At 61.4% G+C, this 22,355-nt stretch overlaps 2 protein-coding genes across 3 annotated transcripts; both read right to left on the minus strand.

Moving 5' to 3' along the window:
- Nucleotides 1–862: 862 nt before the first annotated feature.
- CASC3 (CASC3 exon junction complex subunit) lies at nt 863–12,706 on the minus strand. Of its 2 annotated transcripts, XM_065039260.1 has the most exons (13): nt 12,422–12,706; nt 11,134–11,161; nt 10,766–10,803; nt 9,143–9,301; nt 8,902–9,053; nt 8,335–8,511; nt 7,436–8,130; nt 5,712–5,776; nt 5,369–5,483; nt 4,719–4,817; nt 3,561–3,775; nt 2,178–2,300; nt 863–1,321 (listed from the first exon to the last, which is right to left on the minus strand). In XM_065039260.1, exons 1-13 carry the CDS (start codon nt 12,674–12,676, stop codon nt 1,280–1,282), a joined length of 2,163 nt encoding a protein of 720 aa, XP_064895332.1. In that variant the 5' UTR covers nt 12,677–12,706; the 3' UTR covers nt 863–1,279. The 2 variants fall into 2 exon arrangements, with proteins under 2 accessions (XP_064895332.1, XP_064895333.1); XM_065039261.1 differs by lacking the exons at nt 10,766–10,803; nt 11,134–11,161; nt 12,422–12,706 and adding an exon at nt 9,406–9,450.
- Nucleotides 12,707–13,214: 508 nt separating this feature from the next.
- MSL1 (MSL complex subunit 1) lies at nt 13,215–20,289 on the minus strand. Its single transcript, XM_065039316.1, has 8 exons — nt 19,408–20,289; nt 16,909–17,132; nt 16,217–16,602; nt 15,392–15,456; nt 15,137–15,204; nt 14,797–14,921; nt 14,387–14,459; nt 13,215–14,281 (listed from the first exon to the last, which is right to left on the minus strand). Exons 1-8 carry the CDS (start codon nt 19,951–19,953, stop codon nt 14,191–14,193), a joined length of 1,578 nt encoding a protein of 525 aa, XP_064895388.1. The 5' UTR covers nt 19,954–20,289; the 3' UTR covers nt 13,215–14,190.
- Nucleotides 20,290–22,355: the final 2,066 nt, after the last annotated feature.

The raw sequence follows: 22,355 nt of genomic DNA on the forward strand, positions 1-22,355 counted from the left end.
CGCCGAGGAGCCTGTGCCAGCAGCTGGCGCTTCCCAAGCCGCGCCGGCACGTGCCCGGGGCGAGCGGCAGGAACCGGCAGCCCTCGGCAGCTCGCCTCGCCAGCTTTCCTAGCCCAATTTGCCAACGGCTGCGAGGACGCGGCCGAGCCTGAGCGTCACCGGGAGCCGCGGGGTGCGCGCTGCGGGATGGGAGAGCCAGCCCAGCTCGGCACAGCCGGCACCGCGGTGCCAGTCGCACCGGCAGATCGGCTTCCGAAGCCTAACAGGGGTGACGAAGCCGCCGTCCCCGCGGGGAGGTGGTTGAGGCGGGAGCCCGGGCTGAGTGCGTCGGGGCGGGTTCTAACAGCCCCTTCCACTTCCACAGCGGCAACACCCAAGCGCCAGGAGCAAATCCCTCCTGCGCGGGCCCTGTCGAGCTGGTTTGGCTGCTGGTTTGGCTGTTCTGGCAGCGCCGAGGTGCCCGGATGCCCATAAACCTCCCTCTCTGCCGCCGATTCAGCAGAGGCGGCGGGTGGAAACGTCCCCCGTTCTGCGAGGAGTGCCGTGGGGACGGGGATCGCCCCGCGCTCCTGCACACAGATTCGCATCTGATGCGAGCTCGGAACGGAGAGAAACTGCCAGTGACACGAGTTACCAACAGGGCTTGTTCAGAGAGAGAGACGGGAGGAGCTTCTAAATTAAGTGGTGACTGCACGGGCAGCGCGTTCCTGACAGCGACCGCCCAGCCGCCCTCCCCGTGCTTAAACAACGGCAGAAATAAGCTCGCTAATTTAAAGAGAGAATTGAAATGAAGAATTAACTCATCAGCTGTCTCCGCGGGGGGCAGGGGGTGTTACGTTCCGCCAGACAAACAAATCCAGAATACCCAAAAGAAACAAATCAGCTTTACTGAAGGAGCTGGTTCATTCCTTAAATAAAAACAGAGACCACAATCAAGCCAGTCGAGTTTAACATCCTAGAGAGGGAAAAGGGCAGAGGTTTAGTAAAAGACAGAAGTTGCGAGAACTTGTGGCCAAGGACCCACTCTGGGGGTTGAGATTCTTCGGTGACCTCCGTGTCCCAGCGAGGGAGGGGGGAGAAGGGCAGATCAGCAGCGGCGAGATGGTTTTCGGGAGGGCACCGGTAAAACCAGAGAGGGAAGGTGCCTGGCCCTGAGCACAAGCCGGTGCAGCTGATTTCATCCGGCTGCCTCACCTACGCCCAGGGAAGGAGCCTTTCCCGAGGAGGAGCCTCCTCTTTGCCGAGGTGCCGGGTCTGGCGTTGGGTTTCCCACGTTTTCCTACGTGTTGCTCCTCTCATTTGCTTTTTCACCTTTGCTGTCCTGGCGGGGAAGAGGAAAGAGAAACAAGAGGTTTAGGCCGCCCACAAACACCGTGCGGGGGTTGCGGTGCTACCACTGGGGTGCTGCGAGTAAACACCCCCCCAAATTTGCATGCCAAAACACAACCGCCACCCCCCCACGCCTCCTCCCTGCACAACCAGCTGCCTTCAGCCAAGCTCTCCTCGCGGTTCATCGTTTCTCCATCGCGAGGGCACCTCGATCAGACGATCTCACGGTGGAATTACGAACGCCGCGCGTTTCCCAGCCCTCTGCTGCGTACGGGGAAACCAGCGGCACATGCCCGCCCGCGCCCGGGCTTGCCGCGATTCCGGCTCGCTCAGCTCCCCTACGCCGAGCAGGGTATTAAAGGGGAAACCAAACACACACGTGGCACTCGGGTGTGCACACACACGCACAGCTCACAGCACTGGGCCAGGAATCTGCTCCCAGCGCAGAGAAAGGGCTCTCGTCTCTGGAAAGCCTTTCAGTTTGCTGCCTGAGTTATCTACGGAGGTCTCGACGTTTATTCTGTCAGAGAAGTCTCTGCCTCCCTAGCTTACGACTGGTTTTTTCTTGCTATAAAGTGTTTTGTTTTCTACCCTGTGCAATTTTGTTTTAGAAAGGCAAGAATCAATTTTATGCTTTATTTTAGATGAGCTTAGTTTTTAAGTATTTAAAAAAACAAATTAACTGGAGACCTGCTTACCACCTGTAACAAGAAGCTGAGGTTTGGGACACGTCAATGATCAGACAGATTTTCTTGGAAGAATGTATTTTTTGGATAGGAAACTGCAGCACCACACACACCCCGAGGGGACAGCACCGCACACGCAGGCTCACGCCGAGGGGACAGTACCTCAGGAGGCGGTGGCTTGATAGTGACAGGCTGGGACGTCCTGCGAGGTGGCGAAGGCTTGGGCTGCACTTGCTGCTGGACAGTGTTGTAGTACGTGACCCCTCCGTACACCTGGGACTGCGCCTGCGCTCCCCAGAGAGCAGAACCATAGAACCACAGAATCATTTTGGTTGGAAAAGCCCCTCAAGATCCAAGTCCAACCGTTCGCCCACCCCTGGCACTGCCCCATGTCCCTAAGAACTTCATCTATGTGTATTTTCCAGCCCTCCAGGGCTGGTGACTCCAGCACTGCCCTGGGCAGCCTGTTCCAATGCCCCACAGCCCTTTGGGGAAGAAATTGTTCCCAAGATCCAACCTCAACCTCCCCTGGCGCAACTTGAGGCCATTTCCTCTGCTCCTGGCGCTTGTTCCTGGGGAGCAGAGCCCGACCCCCCTGGCTCCAAGCTCCTTTCAGGCAGTTCAGAGATCAGAAGGTCTCCCCTCAGCTCCTGTTCTCCAGCTGAACCCCCCAGGTCCCTCAGCCGCTCCATCACACTTGTGCTCCAGCCCCTCACCAGCTCCGTTCCCTTCTCTCGACTCGCTCCAGCACCTCAAGGGTTTTCTTGGTGTGAGGGGCCCAAAACTGCCCCCAGGATTCGCGGTTTGGCCTCCCCATGCCCAGCACAGGGACAGTCACTGCCCTGGGCCTGCTGGCCACACTGTGGCTGCCACAAGCCAGGACGCTGGTGGCATTTTTGGCCACCTGGGCACACGCTGGCTCACGTTCAGCTGCTGTCGCGCAACACCCTTTGCTCTGCAGAGTTTCCCTGCTGCCATCTTATTCCTGTGCTTTGCAACAGCAGCTGCCGTTTTTCTGCACAGACAAGGCAGGTAACAGTTCCCTTCACACCGAGAACTCCTCCAGCTGCCTGGGGGCTCAGGATCCACCCCGAAAGCAGGACAATTCCCTGCCAGGGCAGCAGGGAAGGTCAGAGAGGCTGCAGGGCTCGGGGAGCGCGCACATCTCCAGTCTGCCACTGCGTGTCAGCCGTGTGCCGCTCGCACAGCGCCCGGGGGAGCGCTGGGGTTGGAATCGGGATGCCCACAGGGATCTGCATCCTCACAGCTACTGTGGATGCCCGTCCGTAGAAGAAGACCTCCATTCTGAGATCCCCCCACACAAGGATTTCACCTGCTACACCCTAAACCCAGGGCAGCTGCCCAGCAGCCACAGGAATAGCCCTTTTTGGTTGCCCTCCCCAAGCGTAGAGCGGGATGCCGGTAAAACATCTCCCAGCATCAGCCCAGCTGCTCCACATCCTCTCCCAAGAGGCCTCTGAGAGTTCACCCCCCGCCCCACGGGATCCCACCCGCTCTCCACGGCTCCTGCTCGGCGCAGCTCACCTGAGTGTTGGAATAGAGGTGAGGAGGCGGCGGAGGGGGCAGCGCTCCCGGGGGGTAGGGGTAGCCAGGGTTCCCGAAATTCATCACTCCAGGAGGGGAGAAGTAAGTCGGGGCGAGCAGCTGCTGCGGCGGGGGCTGCCCCGGCGGCATGGACACCGGCGGAGGGTAGAGCCCGGGGTTTGCCATGGGGGCTGGCGTCTGGTGGGGGTGTAAACCTGCCAAGTGACAAAAATAAACCGTGTGTGATGGCACCTGTAAAGCTGGCACGTCCCGCGGAGCGCTAGGGCTGCAACGCTGTTTCCCCAAAAAGACGACAGGGTCTTTATTAATTTTTGCTCCAAAAGATGCTTTTTTTTACATGCGTAGCTGCCTGGACGCTACTTGAATTGACTTTTTAAATGAACGGTAACTAGGGCTTATTTTTGGAGTAGGGCTTATATTTTGAGCATTGTCAAAAATCCTGAAAAATCACACTAGGGTTTATTTTTGGGGTAGGTCTTATTTTCGGGGAAACAGGGTAGGATGGCACCAGGTCAGCACAGCGGGAAGGAGAAGCGCTTTGCTCAAAGGTTTTTTTCCTGTAGCAACGAAACCTCAGCTCCTGCACTGGGGGGGGAAACGGGAAGCGATTCTCAGCCCCCTCCCCAGCGCTGGGGTTGCCATTCACCCGAAGCGGACGCAGCCGCGGGTCAGCACATCCACTTCAGGAAACGCTTTTTGTGGGTGAGATAGAGACCATGCCAATTCAACAGCTCTCATTTCTGCTTTTCTTTTCTGAGCTCCGAGCAGCAGGGAGCGAAGAACCAGCCGAGCACAACAGCTGGCAGAGCCACACGTCCCAGCGAAAGGGAAGCGACTCAGCCAGGAGGGTTTGCACAGAACCTGCAGACATGCAGCTAGAGGTGCCAAACGCTCAGATCATCTCAGTCCCGCGCTGGCTGCGAGAGCCAGAAACGTCTCTTTTTCTTCCCTTAAAATCTATATTGATCCAGCCTTGCTGCAGGAGGGAAGCAGGGCTCTTCCATCTTGTAGAAACAGGGAAAATGGGTTCCCCCAGTGACAGAGGCTGTGCCAAAACCAGAGTTATCTGCTCCCTCTGGCACAACCATGACGCCGGTACCAGCTTCCCCGTGCCACACTGGGGAAGTGGTTCCTCACCTGGGTGAGGCAGGTGCATTTCTGGCTGTACGATCATCCCCTGGGGCGGCAGCGGGGCCGGGTTCTCGCTGTGGGTGTAGATTGGTCCCTGGAATTGTACTGCAACACACAACAGTCAATAAAGAAAAGCTCCGGTGGATTTTATTCTACTGCGGCAAAGTCACACGCACACCCCAGCCAGCGACGGTGACGAGACTCGAACGTTCCCATCGGCACACGCAGTCTACCAGGCTCACAGATGCTACACGCTCCCGACAGAAAAGCCTCCTACTCCCTTCACAAAGCAGGGAAATACTCAGGGAATTTCTTCTCCAGCACTTAAAATGCTGAGGTAAATTCCTAATCCATCCTCAGTCTTGCTCCGTAATTCTCTCTGCTCTCAAATGTTAAAGACATTGCTCTGATTTCAAGTTAATTTTAAATCCTAGTTCTCATGAAGAAAAGCAGCAGCCTGGAGAGGGATGGAGGTGGTAACGCTGATTGTATTTCAGTGGGTTTTAACACCAACCAGGGAGGCTCAGAGCAGCTTTTTAGTTACCATACGAGACGATGCAACGATGCTAATTACAAAGGGAAGGCAAAGCTCCTAATAGGAGCGCTTAGGTCTGAACACACATGGAGCCTCGCGAGCGGGAGGGAAAGACACTCACGTGGGTCGTAGTAGTGCCCTTCCATGATGCTGATGTGCATGGGGGGAGCGGGCTCTGGCACTGGCGCTCGCTGCCGCTGCGACGAGTAGCGCTTGACACGGCCCCCCTGCACCGCCTGAAAGAGTCCGAAGGCGCTGGTGAGGGGCAGGGACACCCACCCGCTCCCCAACACCCCCTGCAAACCCCTATCTGGGCCACACGGTCAAAATGACAAACACCCACAAACGGGAAAAGCCTTTGAGGTGTCACGGGCGGCCTCTAATTACTGTAGCCCAGAAAGAAATAAACACTAGGCTTCCGCGCTTCTAAAAGCAGGAGTCACGCTCCACGCAACAAGCTTTACCATTTCCTCCATCCTGTTAAACTGAGGCGGTGGCCCAGTTCCCACGTGCATATGGTTGGGAATACCTGAGGAAGAGACAAACTGGTTATTACGGTTTGCATTGGTTCCCAGCAAAGAGCCGCCTCACCCGCTGCCGGGAGGCGCCGCGCGAGCGCCGGCACCCTGGGGACACCGTCGTACCACAACTTGCGCAGCTCTTGCTTTCACGATGAGAAACCTTTTTTCTAACAACTACGTCTCTTAGGTTACAATTTTAGATGTTTCGGTACAAATTAGAAGCTGTTGTGCCGCTCTACAATCATCCACGCTGCTCAACGCCTTCTAAATCTTGCTTTAAAAAAGACCACTAATAATCCTCACAGTGTGAAATCCAGGTGCTGATCTAAGCTCTGTTCCCACAGAGACAAGAACCTTTTCAGAGCAGAAACACGGATCCGCGTGGGACTGGGTTAAGCTGCAGTTTAAACTCTCTACAGGGTGTAACCACTTTTATCATGGGTTCCTTTTAATTCACACCACAAAGTTATGGGCGCGCTTTTAAAACCAGAGTCTTAAACTGATCACAGGTGATTCCAGGGGAGCAAAAGTGGACAAAACAAACACCAAAAGCACCCATGGACCACTGATATCGCAAATATACGCATAGACACCCATGTTGTATGTACAGAATGAGCTGACAGCTGGTTCATCCACCCAAATCCTCCCCGAGTTAACCCTTCCTGCCCTGCTAGAAGAAACAAAGGGACAGTAATTTGTCCTTACAGACAGAGTGTCCCCTCCCTGCAGCCTAGAGCTGTCTCATGGTAAATTTGTTAAGATGCTTTATCTTTAAGCATCAAAAGAGTCCATAATCTCAGCCGCAGATCACAGCGCTTTGGAGCTCTCATGCTGCTGGCTCATTTAAAGCCCGTCACTCGCGTCTGCAGGCGAGACCAAGGATCTGATCACACAAAGGTTTTACCAGTCGCATCAGTACACGGTGACTTATGGTTTCAGGACCTAAACCTCAAGAGACGCTTATGAAAGCAACAAGTCGCTTTCTTCTTGCTCCAGTTTTATTTCCCTCGGGAAGGACTCGTAACACTCCCCAGAAATTAATTCTGCCAAGAGATAATTACACCCGGATGACCTCTCGCATGGATGCTCAATGAGAACTCGCTCCTCGGCTCGCTCGGGGGCGACTCTGCCGCACACCCCCCTCTGCCAACAGAGCAACTTAGCGAGTGGCAACCAAACCTCAGCTGATAAATAGAGGAAAAAGCCCCTCCTGCCCCTGAGCAGGACGGGACAAGAGCCAGATCATTCGTTACCTGTACCCAGTGAGCACAACGCTGCTTATCTGCCAGCGCGGACTCTGAACCGGTCTCACCGCGATCCACATCGCACAAAGTCCCCACTGCATGTTCCACACACCTTCAGCTTCACCGAACCTTCCCCATTCTCCACACCAAACAGGGCAGAGAGAGGGAAAGGATCTGCTCTTACATCCTTCCCAGCCCTAATTCAATTAACCTACAGCAGAACGTTTAATTTCCCCTGTTTCTCTTCTATTTTGCCCCCTCTAACCATCTCCGCTGCGTTTTCTCAGCAGAATGCGTCGCCATCACGTACCTACCACGAGACTGGACTAAAACAGAAACGATTCAGTTCTGACCTACTCCACAAATGCAGAATTACCTTTGTTTGGGGGTACAGTGGAAAAGCAAAAGGCTGCACGCACTTACCCCTCAGCTCCCGGGGCTGTAGGAACTGCGACTGCCCCGGTGTCCAGTTCTGCTCTGTGAGATTCATCTGGGTCACCTCCTGCTCGAGTCCATCCAGGTTGGATTCTACCGGCGACTCCCAGTTGCTGCTCTTGGCTGGCAGGGGGGACGTCTCGGCTTCCACAGGTTTTGGAGGCACAGGATTCAGCCCCTCGGAAGCGGGCGCTTCATCTGCCAGCTTCCCCGCGTCCCCAGCTTTGATTCTGGTCCTTCTTGCCCGGGAATAAGATTTCTTTTCGATTGGTCTGTCTGGAGGTGGCTGCGCAGCATCAGCAGCTGCGGCTTGGTTTTCCAAAGCAACCTCCTCCTTCACGGGGCTGCCGTGGACGTGTGCCGCTTCCATCTCGGGGGACTTGTCTCTCGGGGGGGTTTGCTCGACACGCTTTGCTCGATAGCCGCTCTCTGGTTTCGCTTGCTCGCTGTTTCGAGACAGATGCTGGACGCTCGCTTCCGAAGCTCGGTAGCTCGGACGGGTCTCTTTGTAGCCCCCCATCCTCGGGTAGTTCCGCGGCGGGGGCATCCTCCCCGTACCTGCGGAGCTCCTGTTGGTGAAGGTTCGCGGAGGAGCAGAGGTGCTGTCTGCACCTTGGTGCCGCGGGGGCTTATTGGGCCTCTCGTTGGACCAGTTTGGGTCCCGCTGAGGAGGACTCCCAAACCTGAGGGAGAAAAAATAGCACAAAATGCTGGGAAAAAATCCCTGGATGAGAAGTACCACCCCTCTTCAGGATCCAGCATCTAGAAACCCCAGGAGCAAGGTCCCACCCCAGAGCCAAAGCCAAAAACGGGGCTTATCCCCTTCGGGGTTCCAGCCCTGTCACCCTCTGGGACAAGCCAGGCTCTGGTTTGACTTTGCTGCTCACCTGGGTTTGCGCATCCTCCTGGGCTTGATGTCGTCGGGGTTGTGAGCTGACCTGATGTCGTAGCCGTACAGCGCGATCAGCTCCTGCCGGGTTTTGGGGGCCTGCTCGTCCTCCCGGAATTTGTCGTGTTCCCAGCGACCCTCGTCCTTCCACAGCTTCCGCTGACGACCCTTCGGCCTAAAAGTCACGCAGGGAGGACCAAGAGGTTGGTGCAAAGCTGAGATGTGGGAGCATCAACCAGTCCCACACACAGAGAGCGAGCATTTCCAGGGCAGGAGACAGCGTCTCCTCTTCCTCCCACTCCTCCTGCCCAGCAGCTGCTGCTTTACCCACTGCTCTTTCTGAAAAGCAGCAAGAAGGATCGCTGCTCGTTGGCAAGAGGCTTTCCTTGTGGTTTGTTTGCACCAACCTCAGCCTTTCCTTCAAAACAAAAAGCCAAAAATGTCCTGGCAGGATGCTGCAAGCAGGGAGCTGAAAGCAGAGAGTTCCTCCTCGCTGATGCCTTCCCAAAACTTCACACCAAAGCAAAGAGCTGCGCTGCCAAACACGTGGGGGATGCTCACGTACCTGACCTCCTCCTCCTGCGTCTGCCCGCGGAGGTCGTGCTCGAAGAAGAGCCCTTTGCGCGGGATGTAAGCCGGGTTCTTCCGATCCTCATCGTCATCCAGGTGCTTGGGAACTTTTTTCCCGACTTTATTCTCAACAGGCTCGGTGCTCTCCTGTCAAAACCAGACAGCTCTCACCACTGCAGCAGTCCCTCTGCGAGAACATCCACCCTCGGCCCAGAGAACGCATGTTGAACACCTACCTGCCCGTCCCCGCTTTGCCTCTCACCGGTTACGGCACCTCTGGAGTCAGGTTTCTCGTCCCCTTTCTCTGCTTTTGCTGCTGACTCACAGGAATCATTACTGTCATGCTTCAGTTCCACTTTGGCACTTTCTTCCTCGCTGTAATCCTCTTCCTCTGCCTGAAAAGAGCCCCAGTTACTCAAGCACGCACCTTTTGCAGCAGCTCCCCCAGGGATTTCCCCACGCAAGTCCCCAAATCTGGGCTTAGATCCCTGTTCCACACCTGGGGATTAGCCCTTGAGGTTCTTCCCATCCCTGTAATTTTACAGAAAAAGCAAAGACTAAACCCAACACCGCTCCCCACCACCATCCAACAGTCAGAATTTCTAGAACGGAGCCAGGACCAGTGCAGCCACGGCCTCTGGCCACTCGGAAAGGGCTTGTGCAAGTTGGGGAGAAGCACAAACAAGGGCCCTTGGCCTGTCCCTTCCTTCCCACGCCGAGGGCTCGGATCCAGCCAGCGCCGCGCTTCCAGATTCCCTGGAATTACTGAGCTGACTCACACCGAGCGCTCTGCCCACAGGAGCGCGACCTCGTTTCACCCCCAGGAGCCTGCGAGCCTCGTCGGGGCTAAAAATAGCTCTGCGTGATTAACAAAAAGGACTGCTCTATTTTTCCCTTTCAACGCGGTGTATTTGCACATCAACTGCTCCTTTTGTTTACGTGTGGGAAACCCAGACGTGGCATTATTTTTAGGCACAGGAACAGAATCATCGTGGCACGCCGGTGATGCAATAGCCCCTGCTCCGGCAGCACCAGCGCGGCCCCAAGGAGCCACGCGGTGAACGTGGAGCTGCCCCTTGCCCTCCACACGCCGGCCCTGCAGCCTGTGTGCTCCTTCCTCACCAATGGCAGAGTTAATTCACAAATTAACAGCCCCCACGAGCTTTGGTTTCATCTGCCTTGTTGGTTTTGTGTTTCCTCCAACTGCTGCCTCGCTCCAGGCCCCCAAAACTGCTGTTTGAAAGGAAGGGTTTTCACTAGAAAACCTTAATTGTAACTGTTAGAAAACAAAACCTCTCTAAACCATCGGGAGGTGTCAAACTTACAATTCTGAACTAAAAATCCAGGGAATCCTCCAGCCACGGCTGCTGCAGCGTGGGCAAGGGGGGATTCTCCCAGCGCTCACCGAGCGCATCACCCCTCCAGCTACCCTACTTGGTTTATTTAATTTCAACTAATTAAAACTCAACAAGCATCCTACACTTCCTTCCACACCCTTCTTGGCCACAGCAAATCCTGCTCCCCGTATCCAAATCTGAGGAATCGGGTGTTTTCTCCCCTAAAAACACTGGCCCTACGTCCACCCCGCAGCAGCGCAGGCGGCTTCTCCTGCGGATTGTACACGAGATAAATGCCCGGCGAGAGGCTCGGGCTGTTTTCCTCTGCAGCAGCAATGATGCGCTGCAGCACAGCTCGCTCCAAACCTCTGCGCAGCTACACGCGAGCTGGTGTCTTGCGACACCAGCAATAGCTGCTGACGGGGTCAGCAGAACAGAACGAAGGACACAAACTGGGTTTTGCGCTACAATGACGCGAGATGCAGCCGCTCGGCAAAACACCAGGACAGAGACTCCTCTTACCTCCGAATCTTCGGCGCTTTCGTAATCCGAGAGGACGGCTGCGGGGAGAAGAAGGAGTTTGGTGTCAGGGCACAGACGGACGGACGTTCTCTCCGAGAGCTGGGGTGCACACACCCCCCAAAAAGCTCCTCCAAGGGGACACCAGAGGCCACCACCAAAGCGTCCCCGACCAACACCACTGCCAGCTCATCCAGGAGGAAACGAGGGCAAGTTTGGGGTGCGCTGTCCCTCCATCGCACATTTTCCCACTCTTAGAAGTTAATATTTGGGGTGACAACAACAGCAGGACTATTGAAAAAGGTGTTTTGTCCAATTTTTTAACTTTTGCACACAAAAAACACTTGAAATGGCAGAAAGTCGTTACTCACCGTCTCCTTCGATGCCATCCTCGCTTTCCTGCAGAGACAAGGAGGGAAAGGTGCGTTAGTAGAGGGGAAGGTCAAGAGCATCCCAGACAAAATTACAACAATTTGGCCCCTGGTCTTATAGCATCTGCCCTCAGAAGTTCAGCTTCAGCAACCAAGAAAGAAGAAAGACATTCAGGGCTCCCCGTATCCTCCTGTAAGATCCTCTCGAGCGAGCTGAGTGGGGGAACGCAGCTCAGGGAATAACAATACAAACTGTTTAATGGCTGGGGGTCTGTGGAGGGAAAAGAGTGACAAGGACAAGCCTTGAAACCAGAAAGCCAGACAGCTGAGTGGGGAAAGGACAAGAGGATTACTCAAAGCAGGAGCCCAGGAATAACGAACAGACGCTGAGCAGGACCGAGCTCAGGCAAACGGAGACTGTGGCGACAGAAACACAGCCCGGGAGAAGACACTGGGTGAACTGGAACGGCTCGGAGCAGGGAAGGTTTCTAGTGAAAGCACAGACTGATGGAGGTGTAAAAACAACCCCAGATCAAAAATAAAACATGCCAAGAAATTAACGAGTCCGAATGGCAGAACAACCACACACTGCGATTCAGGAGGAACTTGAAATAAACCCACAACAGGACAAAATCCCACCCAAACTGCCAGAGGAGAATAACGACCCCGCGGAGGTGGGGAGAGCAGCACCGCCAGCTCCCTGTAAACGGCTTTCAGTGCCCTCGCTGAAGAAAAAGGCTGTTTAGAGCTGATGGAGAGCGGATGAGGCCTGAGCAGGCTGCAAACCCACCCGCACTAGCGTGGGGACGGGAGCCGGGGGAACCTCTGCCTGGTGCTGGGGGTACGGCCCTGCCCCCCCACTCCCCAGCCCCATCGGCCCATTCCCCAGCTCGGTGCTGGGGGTCCGGCCCTGCTCCCCCCCGCCCCAATTCCCCAGCCCGGTGCTGGGGGTCCGGCCCTGCCCCCCCCGCCCCAATTCCCCAGCCCGGTGCTGGGGGTACGGCCCTGCCCCCTCATTCCCCAGCCCGGTGCTGGGGGTCCGGCCCTGCCCCCCCCGCCCCATTCCCCAGCCCGGTGCTGGGGGTCCGGCCCTGCCCCCCCGCCCCAATTCCCCAGCCCGGTGCTGGGGGTCCTGCCCTGCCCCCCCCGCCCCATTCCCCAGCCCGGTGCTCCCTCAGCTCTGCCACCCGCCCCGCACCCCAGTGTCCCCCCATGTCCCAGCGCCATCCCCCCCGTCCCCTCGCCCCACAACTGCCCCCCCCATGCCCTCTGCTCCCCCCTCACTCACACACTCAGACTCGGGCGCGCTCTTGGCCGCACCCCCGGCCCCGCTCTCAGCCCCACGGCCCCGCGGCCCAGCGCTGAGGGCCCCGGCGGTTCCCCTCGGCGGGCGGTGGGGCGGGCGGTGAGGCGAACCAGACCCCGATCCGGAGGCCGAGCGGGAGCGGGCGGCGCTGGCGGCCGAGTCGGCGCTGTCGGAGGCGGCCGAGTCCGAGTCGTCCTCGCTGTCCTGCGAGGCGCGCTGCCGCCGCCGGTCCGCCATCTTGGGCCGCCGCGGGGCACCACGGGACGGACTACACCTCCCGGCGGCCACCGCCTGCGTCCCGGCAGCCCTTGCGGCAGCGGGCGGGCGCTCTTTCCTCCCCTCTCCTCCCTCTCCTCTCTCCCCAGCAGGGGGCAGGCGCGCACCGGGGAGTGCGGCGACGTCACGGATAGCGTCACGCCGGCGGAAATGACGTCACGCACGGAGGCGGGAGGCACACACCACGCAGCGTCCGTTTTCCTCGTTTATTGTAAAATAAAAATTCAAAAATAAAATAAAATAAAAGAGCGGGTGCGCCCACGCGTGACACCCCCCCCCCCCCCCCAGGCAGCACCCGCCGCTAAACACGTTTAGAACTTTATTTTTTTAAACAGATTTTTCTGTAAACTTCTTTTTTTTAAAAAGTTTCCTTCCACTACTGAGCCTCGGGGCCTAAAAGGAGCTGGGGGCGGGGCGGGAGGGATCAAACTCCTCGGGGGGGGGCGCGGAGAGAGCAGAGGGAGAAATGGAACGAAATCAGATCAAATCCAAGCGGCCCTGCTGGCAATTATCCGGTTTAATTGGTGCTGGAAAGGGGGGCAGATGGGGCGGGGACAGGCAGAGCAAACCACGCCCCCCAAACCCCCTCCCCACCGGGAGCTGCTCCCTGGGGGTCCCCAAACTGCACCGGGGGGTCCGGAGACACCCGGGGGGTCTGGAGACACAATGGGGGTCCCGGGGACACAATGGTGGGGGGGTCCGTGGACACAATGCGGGGGGGGGGGGGGTCCGGGGACATCCGGGGGTCCAGGGACACCATGGGGGGGGGGTCTGGTGACACCATGAGGGGTCTGGAGACACCGAGGGGTCCAGGGACACCATGGGGGGTCCAGGGACACCATGGCGGGGGGGGGTCTGGAGACACCATGGGGGGGGGGGGTCTGGGGACACCATGGGGGGGGGGGGGTGTCTGGGGACACCATGGGGGGGAACAGGACGCAGCTCCAACTCAAGCCAACCCAAAATTCTTACAACCTCAAAACATTTAAATTATTTAAAAAAAACCCCAAACAAACAAACAAAAAAAATAAAAACCCCCAAATTGTGCGTATAGGATTTCTATTTCACAAAAAAAAAAAAAATAAAGAAAAAAAGAAAAAAAATGTTTTTTTTCTTTTTAAACTCTCCCCTCCGACCCCTTTACAGCCACTCAGAAGAGGGGAAGGAGAAAACCAACCCAAAGAGGATTCCTGTTGTTCCCGGTGTCCCGCGGCTGGACACCGGCCGCTGGTTATCCCCTTTTCTAGCTAAACATAACAAGGAGGCAGCGGCACGACGCGCCCCCCCGGCCGGCGACCCCCCACTATCCAAATAAACTGGACGCGGGGGGGTCTGGGGTCCGCCCGCCGCAACGGGCAACACAATGAGTCCGGGGAACGTGTTTGCCAAACCCAACAGAACAAAACCGGGGTGACGGGGGAACGGAACCGCCCGCCAACGAGAAAAGGCGGGGAGGGCGGCGGCGGCGCCACCCGTTATTTGCGGCAGGTCCGGTGCGGCGTCTGTTTCTTCTGCATCTCCAGCCGGCAGCGGCTGCGCTCGTCCAGCCACGGCAGCTCGAAGTTCCTGCGGGCACAGCCGGTGTCACCGCCAGGCGCCGTGCCCCCAAGCCGAAAGGCGCCGGCGCGGCTCAGTGCCGTCCCCCCCGCCGCCCGTCACCGCGGTACTCACTGTGGGGTCAGTTTTGGTAACGGCCGGCCGAAGGCGACGACAGGCAGGTAGGGGGTGATGAGCAAGCTTTCCACTGCGGGAGAGACGCTGGAGGGTTACACCCTGTCCCCCGACACCCCCATCCGCCCCACGACACCCCCATCTGACTCCCTACACCCCTACCAGCCCCACGACACCCCCATCTGACTCCTTACACCCCCATCTGCCCCACAACACCCCCATCTGACTCCCTACACCCCTATCAGCCCCACGACACCCCCATCTGCCCCCCGACACCCCCATCCGCCCCACGACACCCCCATCTGACTCCCTACACCCCTATCAGCCCCACGACACCATCATCCGCCCCACGACACCCCCATCCGCCCCCCGACACCCCCATCCGCCCCCCCACAGCACCAGGCACTCACCATCATCTGGCTCAGGGAAAAATGAGGTAACTTCAGGCTCCGACTCCTGAATCCCTTTCCTTTTGTACATTCGGAGCTGCAGCCGCTGTAAAATTCTCTGTTCCCTGATCCGCTGAATGTCCCACCTGGAAAAAGTGATGGTGAGGAACTGCAGGTAGGAGCATCAACCCCCCCGGGCTGCAATGGGGGACTGTCCCTTCTCCAGCAGCATTTCGGGTCCCCATCCCAGCTGTGCCCTGTGCAGCCGGGTCCTGTCCCCCCCTCTGGGTGACACATCCCTGCGGGAGGGGACACAGAGCACCCGTTGTGCCGAGGACGCCATCGCCCCCTTTGCTCCCACCTTTTCCTCCGTTTCTCATCCAGCTCCAGCTTCGCGTGCCGTTTCGCGAAGACGCTGTCATCCAGGTTCTGCAAGGACACACGGGGATGAGCGCGTCCCCCCAGCACCAGATCCGGCTCCGGTGGCTCCGGCACAACCCCAACCCAGCACCCAGAGCCGCCGCAGCACCGAGGGGCTGGTCCTTCCCCCCCAGCCCCCCAACCGCAGCCGGGGTTTGCTGTGCTGTTTATGAAGCCACCATGGTGGCGCACGTACCTCCAGGAGGTCTGAGGGGTTGGGGTCTCTCAGGGGTTCCACGACATGGTCCCTCCAAGACGGAACTGTGTGGGGAGAGGCCAGGCCGTTAGCCCCGCACTGCAGCCCCACCCCCACCACCTCGCTGCTCCGTCACCCCCCGAAGCGCAGCTTGGTGTCCCCAAACCCCATCCCGAGCTGGGCTGGGCGACGCTGGGGGCAGCGGGAGCTGCTGGGGACTTGGGGGGTGACAGAGTTTGTCACCATCCCCCCACCCAAGCAAACCGGAGCCGCTCCAGGATGCGGCGAGGCCCCCCATGCCACCACCAGCAGCATCACCGACGCGCACAGTCCAGCGCTCCCATCGCCGGTGCTCACCACGCTGTGGGAACACAGGAGACCGGTCAGCAAGACAGGGCACCGGATTTGGGGACAGCAGGTGGCCCCATAGAGGAACCCACGCTGTGCCGTGGTGGCACAAGCCAGAGACACGCTTCCCAATCGTGAACAGGAAGTTGCTTCACCCCTCGTTCAAACGGGCACGCAGGCTGCTCGGCAAACCGGGCGGCTAAAGCGGAGCGGGGCTGGTAGCCCTGCCCGGGTCGGTGGCCCCGGCTCAGCCACGCGCAGGCAGCGGCAGCCCTGGTGTGTGCCAGAGCAGGGTAAACCAGAGACACGGTTCAGGAGAGCACATCGCCAGCACCAGAGCTGCCAGCAGCACCTCTCCCACCGCCACGGGGCCTTTGCCCTTCACCAGCTTCATGGCGAAGGTGCTGAACCCCATTTTCCAGCTGCCGGCTCTGCCCCGACGCCCGGCTGTGCCGCGGTGGGTTCTCCATCGCTTACTTGCTACAGTCTCCTCCTTCTTTGGGGAGGGCTCCCGCAGCGGCAGCGGTGACGGGGGCGGCTGGTGCCAGCGGCACAAGTACATTTCCGTGGTTGAGAGATAGGGCAGGTCGTCGGTCTCGCTGCTGAAGAAGCCCTTCTCCTTGGGGTGGGCGCTGGGGCCCTTTGGCGGCGCCGAGGCTCGGAGCGGGGTCTCCAGGAGCGACCTGGGTTTTTCCGGAGTCTCTTGGCTCCGCAGTTCTCGTTTACAAACAGTTTCAGACAAGGAGCCGCTCGATTCTTCCTTCCCCGGGGAGTGCTTTGGAGTTTTACTCTTCACTTTCGAGAACTCGGACACCAGTTTTTTAACAGGCGTCTTCCTCTCCGCACTCCCAAACGTTGGTTTCCTGCAGGAGGAAGAGGAGCTGACCCGGGTGCACGCATCCTCACCCTTCACCAGGGCTGCTGTGGGGGGCTACGAGCAGGTTTCTGGAGGAAAGAGGGGCTTCCCTGGCATTTGGGGACCCCCTCACTCCTTGCTCAGGCTTTCAGGAGGTTCCCCATGCCTGGTGCTCAATAGGACACGCTCACGGTGCTGGGCAGCTGGATGGTCACTGGCCTGAGCTGGCACCTCCGTGCCCCACGGCTGGAGGACTAAGCCATAGGGAAACCCCCCTTTCCCTCCCAGGACCCGCATCCCACCCTCCCTCTACCTTTTGTGCCCCTTCCCGTTCCTGCCATAGGGGAAGTGCTTGGGTTGCAGGGTCGGAGGGGGCTCCAGCAGGTCCTGGGGACACTCCAGCGGCAGCTTCTCACACGTCTCCGCCTCCGGCTTCTCGTCCACCTCGAAGCCCTGGAAGATGCGGTGCTTCTCCCGCTCACTGTCCTTCTTCACCAGCTGAACACGCCTTTCCATGCGCTCGATCCGCGCCAGGAGCTGCAATGCAGGGCGAGGGCTCCATTTGGGGGTGCGCTCCCAGGGGGGAACCCTGCCTGCACCCCTGCACACCCCTTGGGCAGCAAGGGAAGAGAGGAGCCGACCTGCGGTGCCCACACCTGAGCCATCACCGTCACCCGCCTGCAGAAGCGCTCCGGCACAACCAGGGGACGCAGGGGACCGCTGCCACCCCGCTGCAGCGCCATGGCTGCTGCAAACTCTGCCCATCCTGGTGTTCACCTGGCAGCTTCTTGGCAAAGCTGGGGGTACAGCAGCACATTGCGAGGAGCCCCCAAACAGCACCCGCTCGGCCGGCAAGCCAGGAGCGCCGTGGTCACACCTGTCCTTGCAGAGGGGACAGGAGGTCAAGGGCAGCGTCTGCAGCCAGCGCTGGGTGCTACGGGCATCGCACCCGCGGACGGTTTAACCGCAGTGCTGGCAGGCAGGGGCTAAAATATCCAAACGGCACAAAATGGCCACTTGCTCCCGGCTGATTCTCCCCCTCCGGCACTGCCCGAATCCCTGGCAGGGGGGACAGAGATGGCTACATCATTTTGAGGAGCAATTTGGGGGTTTCCACCTCTGCTGCATCCTCTCCGACTGTCTGGGAAAGGAGAGCGCAGTCTGTAATCGCATGTGGGCTCCATTAGAAAGCGAGCACCAGACTGGGTGACACCTGCCCTTGGTCACCTGTCCCCAACCCTCACCTGTCCCCACCAGCCAGGAGCTGCAGAATTTGCAGCGGTCAATTCGGCAAAGCGCAGCGGGGGGGTCGCGGTGTCCCCCAGGGATGTGGCTGCAGGGGGACCCCAGAGCCCCCCGATTTGCCGGCAGTTTAACCCCAGCGGGAGGATGCTCCGCGGTGCAGCCCCATCCCGGCCTCGCCGCAGCGGCTCCTCCATGTTGGAGGACTTGGCACACGCCGCAGGGACGCGGCATCGCTGCCGCGGCCCCACCGGCTGCACCACGTGGGGTGGGCTCTCCGCAACCGGGGCCACCGCAACCGCCACCACTGCAGTCAGGCCGAGCCAATGTGGTTTTCCAGGGCGGGAGATGCGGGTGTGAGCGTGCAGTGAGGGACAGCTGGGGGGGGGCAATGCACAGCATCCATACAGCAATGCAGGCAGGGCAGCCGGGGGGGGGCGGGAAGCACGGCATCCATAGGGCAATGCAGGCAGAGCAGCTTTGGGGGGGGCAGTGCACAGCATCCATAGGGCAATGCAGACAGAGCAGCTACGGGGGGGCAATGCACAGCATCCATAGGCTATGGCACAGCATCCATAGGGCAACGCAAGCAGGGCAGGTGGGGGGGGGGGGAGCAAACACGGAGCGGGGTGCACGCAGCGTGGGCAATGCCCAACAAGGCCCCCTCCACTCTTCACACCCCCCGCCCCATCCCCGTGAGCGCGGGGACGCGGCCCCTTTAAGTTAACCCCCGTGCGGCGGGGAGGGAAGGCGCCGCGGGCCCTTTAAGGCCCCCCCCCGCGGGCCCGCTGCCATGGCGACGGGCGGCGGCCCGTTAACCCCCGCCGGCCCGCCCCGCCCCGGCCCTTTGTGCCCCCACCGGTCACCCCGCCCCCCCGCCGGCCTTTGTCTGGGGGGGGGAACACCGACCCCCCGGGGGGGAAGGGGGGCATCAATACCTGGGGGATATTAACCCCCTGGGGGAGTGTTAACCCCTCTGGGGTGTCTCGGGGGATAATAATCCCATGGGGGGCGTTCTTACCCCTGTTGGGGGGGCGTTAACCCCTTGGGGGGGATTAACCCCTCGGGTATCTTAGGGAAGGGGTCTGATGCCCCCTGCAGGGGGATATTACACACTGAGTTGTCGGGGGGGGGGGGGGGAAGGGACACATTAACCCTTGAGGTGCCACGGAGGGAGCATTAACCTCTAAGGGGGGGTATTAACTCTTGGGGTGCCACGATGGGAGGCGTTAACCCCCGGGGGGGGTAGCGTTAACCCCCGGGGGGGGGGTAGCGTTAACTCCTTGCGTGCCGGTGGGGCAATTAACCCCCAAGGGGGGGCATTAACCCCTGAGGCTCCACAAAGGAGGCGTTAACCTCTACGTGGGGGTGGCGTTAACTCCTTAGGTGCCACGGGGGGGGTCACTTACCTGTTGGTGGACACAAGCCCCGGGGGACCCCTGGGTGCTGGAGGGGGGGTGGCCATTAACGGGGGGGGTGCCCCCGCGGATGCCCGCGCGTTCCGGGGGTTAACCCCTGCTATGCCGCGTTCCCGCCCCACACCCCCCCTCCCCCCCCCCTCCCGCCGTACCGTGTCCCGCTCGGCCTTGAGCTCCTCGATCTGCCGTTCCTTGGCCTGCAGCTGCTGCTGCTGCTGCTCGATGAGGTCCAGCTGGAGCAGCAGGATCTGCCGCAGACAGGCCGCCTGCCCCGGCGAGCCCCCGCCGGCCCCCATCCCGCCGCGTCGCGACCCGCTCTTCCACTTGCCCTCGGCGGGCGGCGGCGGCGGAGGGCCCGGCTCGGTGGGCCCAGCTCCCGGTCCCGCTCCCGGCCCCGCCGCGCCCTCCCCGGCGCCGCGCCCGGGCAGCACCGCCTGGTAGCGCGGCCGGGCGCCGGCATCCCCCGCGGCGGCCTGCTTGCCGCCGGCCAGCGGCACCAGCCCGGCCCAGCGCTGCTGCTGCTGCTCCGCCGCCGCCGCCACCCCGCCGCCGCGGCCCTTGTGTGCCCCCAGCGGCGGCGGCGGCGGCTCCCGGGGCCGGCGGGGCGGCGGGCGGTGCGGTGCGGCGCCCTCCTCCTCCTCCTCCTCCTCCAGCCCCCCCCGCGGCGGCTCGGCCGCCCGGAAGGCGGTAGACCTCATGGCCGGGGCCCGCCGCTCCGCACCGCCCCGCTACCACCCGCCGACACGGCGCAGCGGTGGCCGCCACCGGCTGCGCGGCCCGGGGGGCGGCGGGGCCCCGCCGCCATCAGCGCGACGCATCCCCCGCCCCGGGCGGCGGGGGCCGCGGGACACGGGCAGGGGCTGCCCCGCCGCCCCCTCCCCGCGCCGGGGACAGGGGAGGGGCCGAGCCGGGGGCCACGCGGGACCGCTCCACGCGGGGTGGGACGGGGAGGGCGCGGGCCGGTACCGGGGGCGGGTCAAGGCCGGGGCCGCGCGGCGGCCCCCGGTTACCTTTAAACTGGGCTCGGTGCGCATGCGCTGGTGGCGGCCCCGGTCGGGGCGGGGGCGCGGGCGGGAGGGGGCGCAGGGACCCTGGAGCTGGGGGGGGGTGAGAAGCGGGGCACATCTGCGGGCAGGACGGAGCGGGGAAACCCCACCCCCCGCGGGACGTGGGGTGTTCTCCACGCGCGGACGCGCCGGACCCGCGGGGGGCGCTGTCCGGTGGAACCGGAGCTGGGCGGGGGTCCCGGGCCGGTAGTAGCGGGGCGCGGCCGCCCGGTGGCTCCCGAGTGCGGCGGCTCCGCCCGGAGCGCACCGGGGTCCCGCGCCCGCCCCCCCGCCCCACGGCACCGTCCCGCCGCCCACAGCGGGGCTGCCGGGTCTCAGTCCGGCCCCACGGCGGGCGGGGCGCGGGGTGCCCCTGTCCCGGGAGAGGGGGGTTCGGGCGGTGCGGCGGGGGCTGGGACCGGGACCCGCCGCCCGGATCCCCCCACGTGGGGGGGCGAGGGGGGGAAGGTCCCGCTCTCGGGGTTCGGGTTTGTTTTGTGTGAGGTGGGCACCACAAGTGACCCCGCGGGTCTGCAGCCCCCCCTTGTGTGCACCCACACACCCCACGGGGTCTGCAGCCTCCCTTGTGCACACACACCCCTGGGTCTGCAGCACCTGCGTGTACATCCCCTACACACACACACCCGTGGGTTTGCAGCCCCCCACCGTGTGCACACACACCCCATGCACACCCCTGGGTCTGCAGCCCCACACAGACACAGCGTTGCAGAGCCTGCAGTTCCTAGTGTACGTGTGCAAGTCTGTGTACAAACACGCCCCCCCCCCGAGACTGCAGCTGCAGTATGCACACATATGTACACATGCACACACACGCATGCACACCCCCCCTGCAGCGAGGGACTGCAGCCCCCACTGCAGGCACACACGCACCCTGCAGGCACTGCAGCCCCACTGCACACCCACAGCCCCCCCGCGCTGCAGCCCCGCCGTGCACACGTGTGCACACACACATACATGCACACACACACGGAGCACACGGGGTCGTGGCACCGGGGACACGCAGGGCACGTGCCGGGGACGCACAGGGGACACGTGGGGGACGTGCTTCTCTGCAGAGCCGCGTTCACAAAGCGGGGGGGAGGGGTACAAGGGGGCTCCCCCTGCACCCAACACCCCGCAGCCCCCCACGATTTGCAGGGTCCCCCTCCGCCGTGGTCACCGGGCCACGCTGGCGGTGCCAGCAGGGAAAGCCGCTCCGCTCTCCCCGCTGTGTTGTGCCAAGCCCCGCCAACAAGCCGCCCCTTCCCGCCGCGCGCACACGCCCGGCCACGCTCGCCCACGCGTGTCCACCGGGCCGGGGGGTCCCCGGTGGCCGGTCCCCGCTGCGGCAGGCCCACGTGCCGGCCGGGCGGCCGCCCGCACATGGCTCTGCAGCAGGGCTGCCGCGCAGGGAGGCTGCTGGGGCTAAAAATGGAGCAGGGCTCACATGCCAGCGCCACGTGACGCCGCAACCAGCTCGCTGGGGATGGAGAGGGCTCCCCGCACCCCAGGACGAGGAGGAGGAGGAGGGGAGCGCCCACTCACATGGGCCGGCACCCACGCCAACCAGCGCGGTGCCCCGAAGCCCGTGGCCACCATGTCCCCTGCAAGTGGGGGGCCCCACATCCCCATCCAGCTGTGTTTTGGGAAGGCTAAATACAGGCCCGTGGAGGCGTGGGAAAGGGAGTGGGATCCCCAGCTTGTGTTGGTGGGGTGGGGGGTCCTTGGGGGCGAAGGAGGCGCCATGGACCCCGGTGCTGCCCCTGCCCTCCCCTCCCTGCGGCAGCTCCGGGGCTGTGGCGCGGCAGCGGGAACACAAACATCAGCACATGAGATTTATGGGGCCACAGCCAGGAGGGGTGCGGGTGAGGGGGCCAGCGCTGCAGCAGCCCCACCCTGCAGGTGGGGGTCACAGGGGTCCCCCCACCTGCCTGGGCTGTTCCCCGTGCGGGGGCTTTCCCAGACCGCTCTCCATGGTGAATACATTGGGGTCCCCCCTTTGCCCTGCACCCCCATATCCCAGCATCCCCCTGATCTCTGGGTCCCTCCACTCT

Source organism: Columba livia, chromosome 23 (assembly GCF_036013475.1).
Source record: "Columba livia isolate bColLiv1 breed racing homer chromosome 23, bColLiv1.pat.W.v2, whole genome shotgun sequence".
Classification (NCBI taxonomy): Eukaryota; Metazoa; Chordata; class Aves; order Columbiformes; family Columbidae; genus Columba; species Columba livia.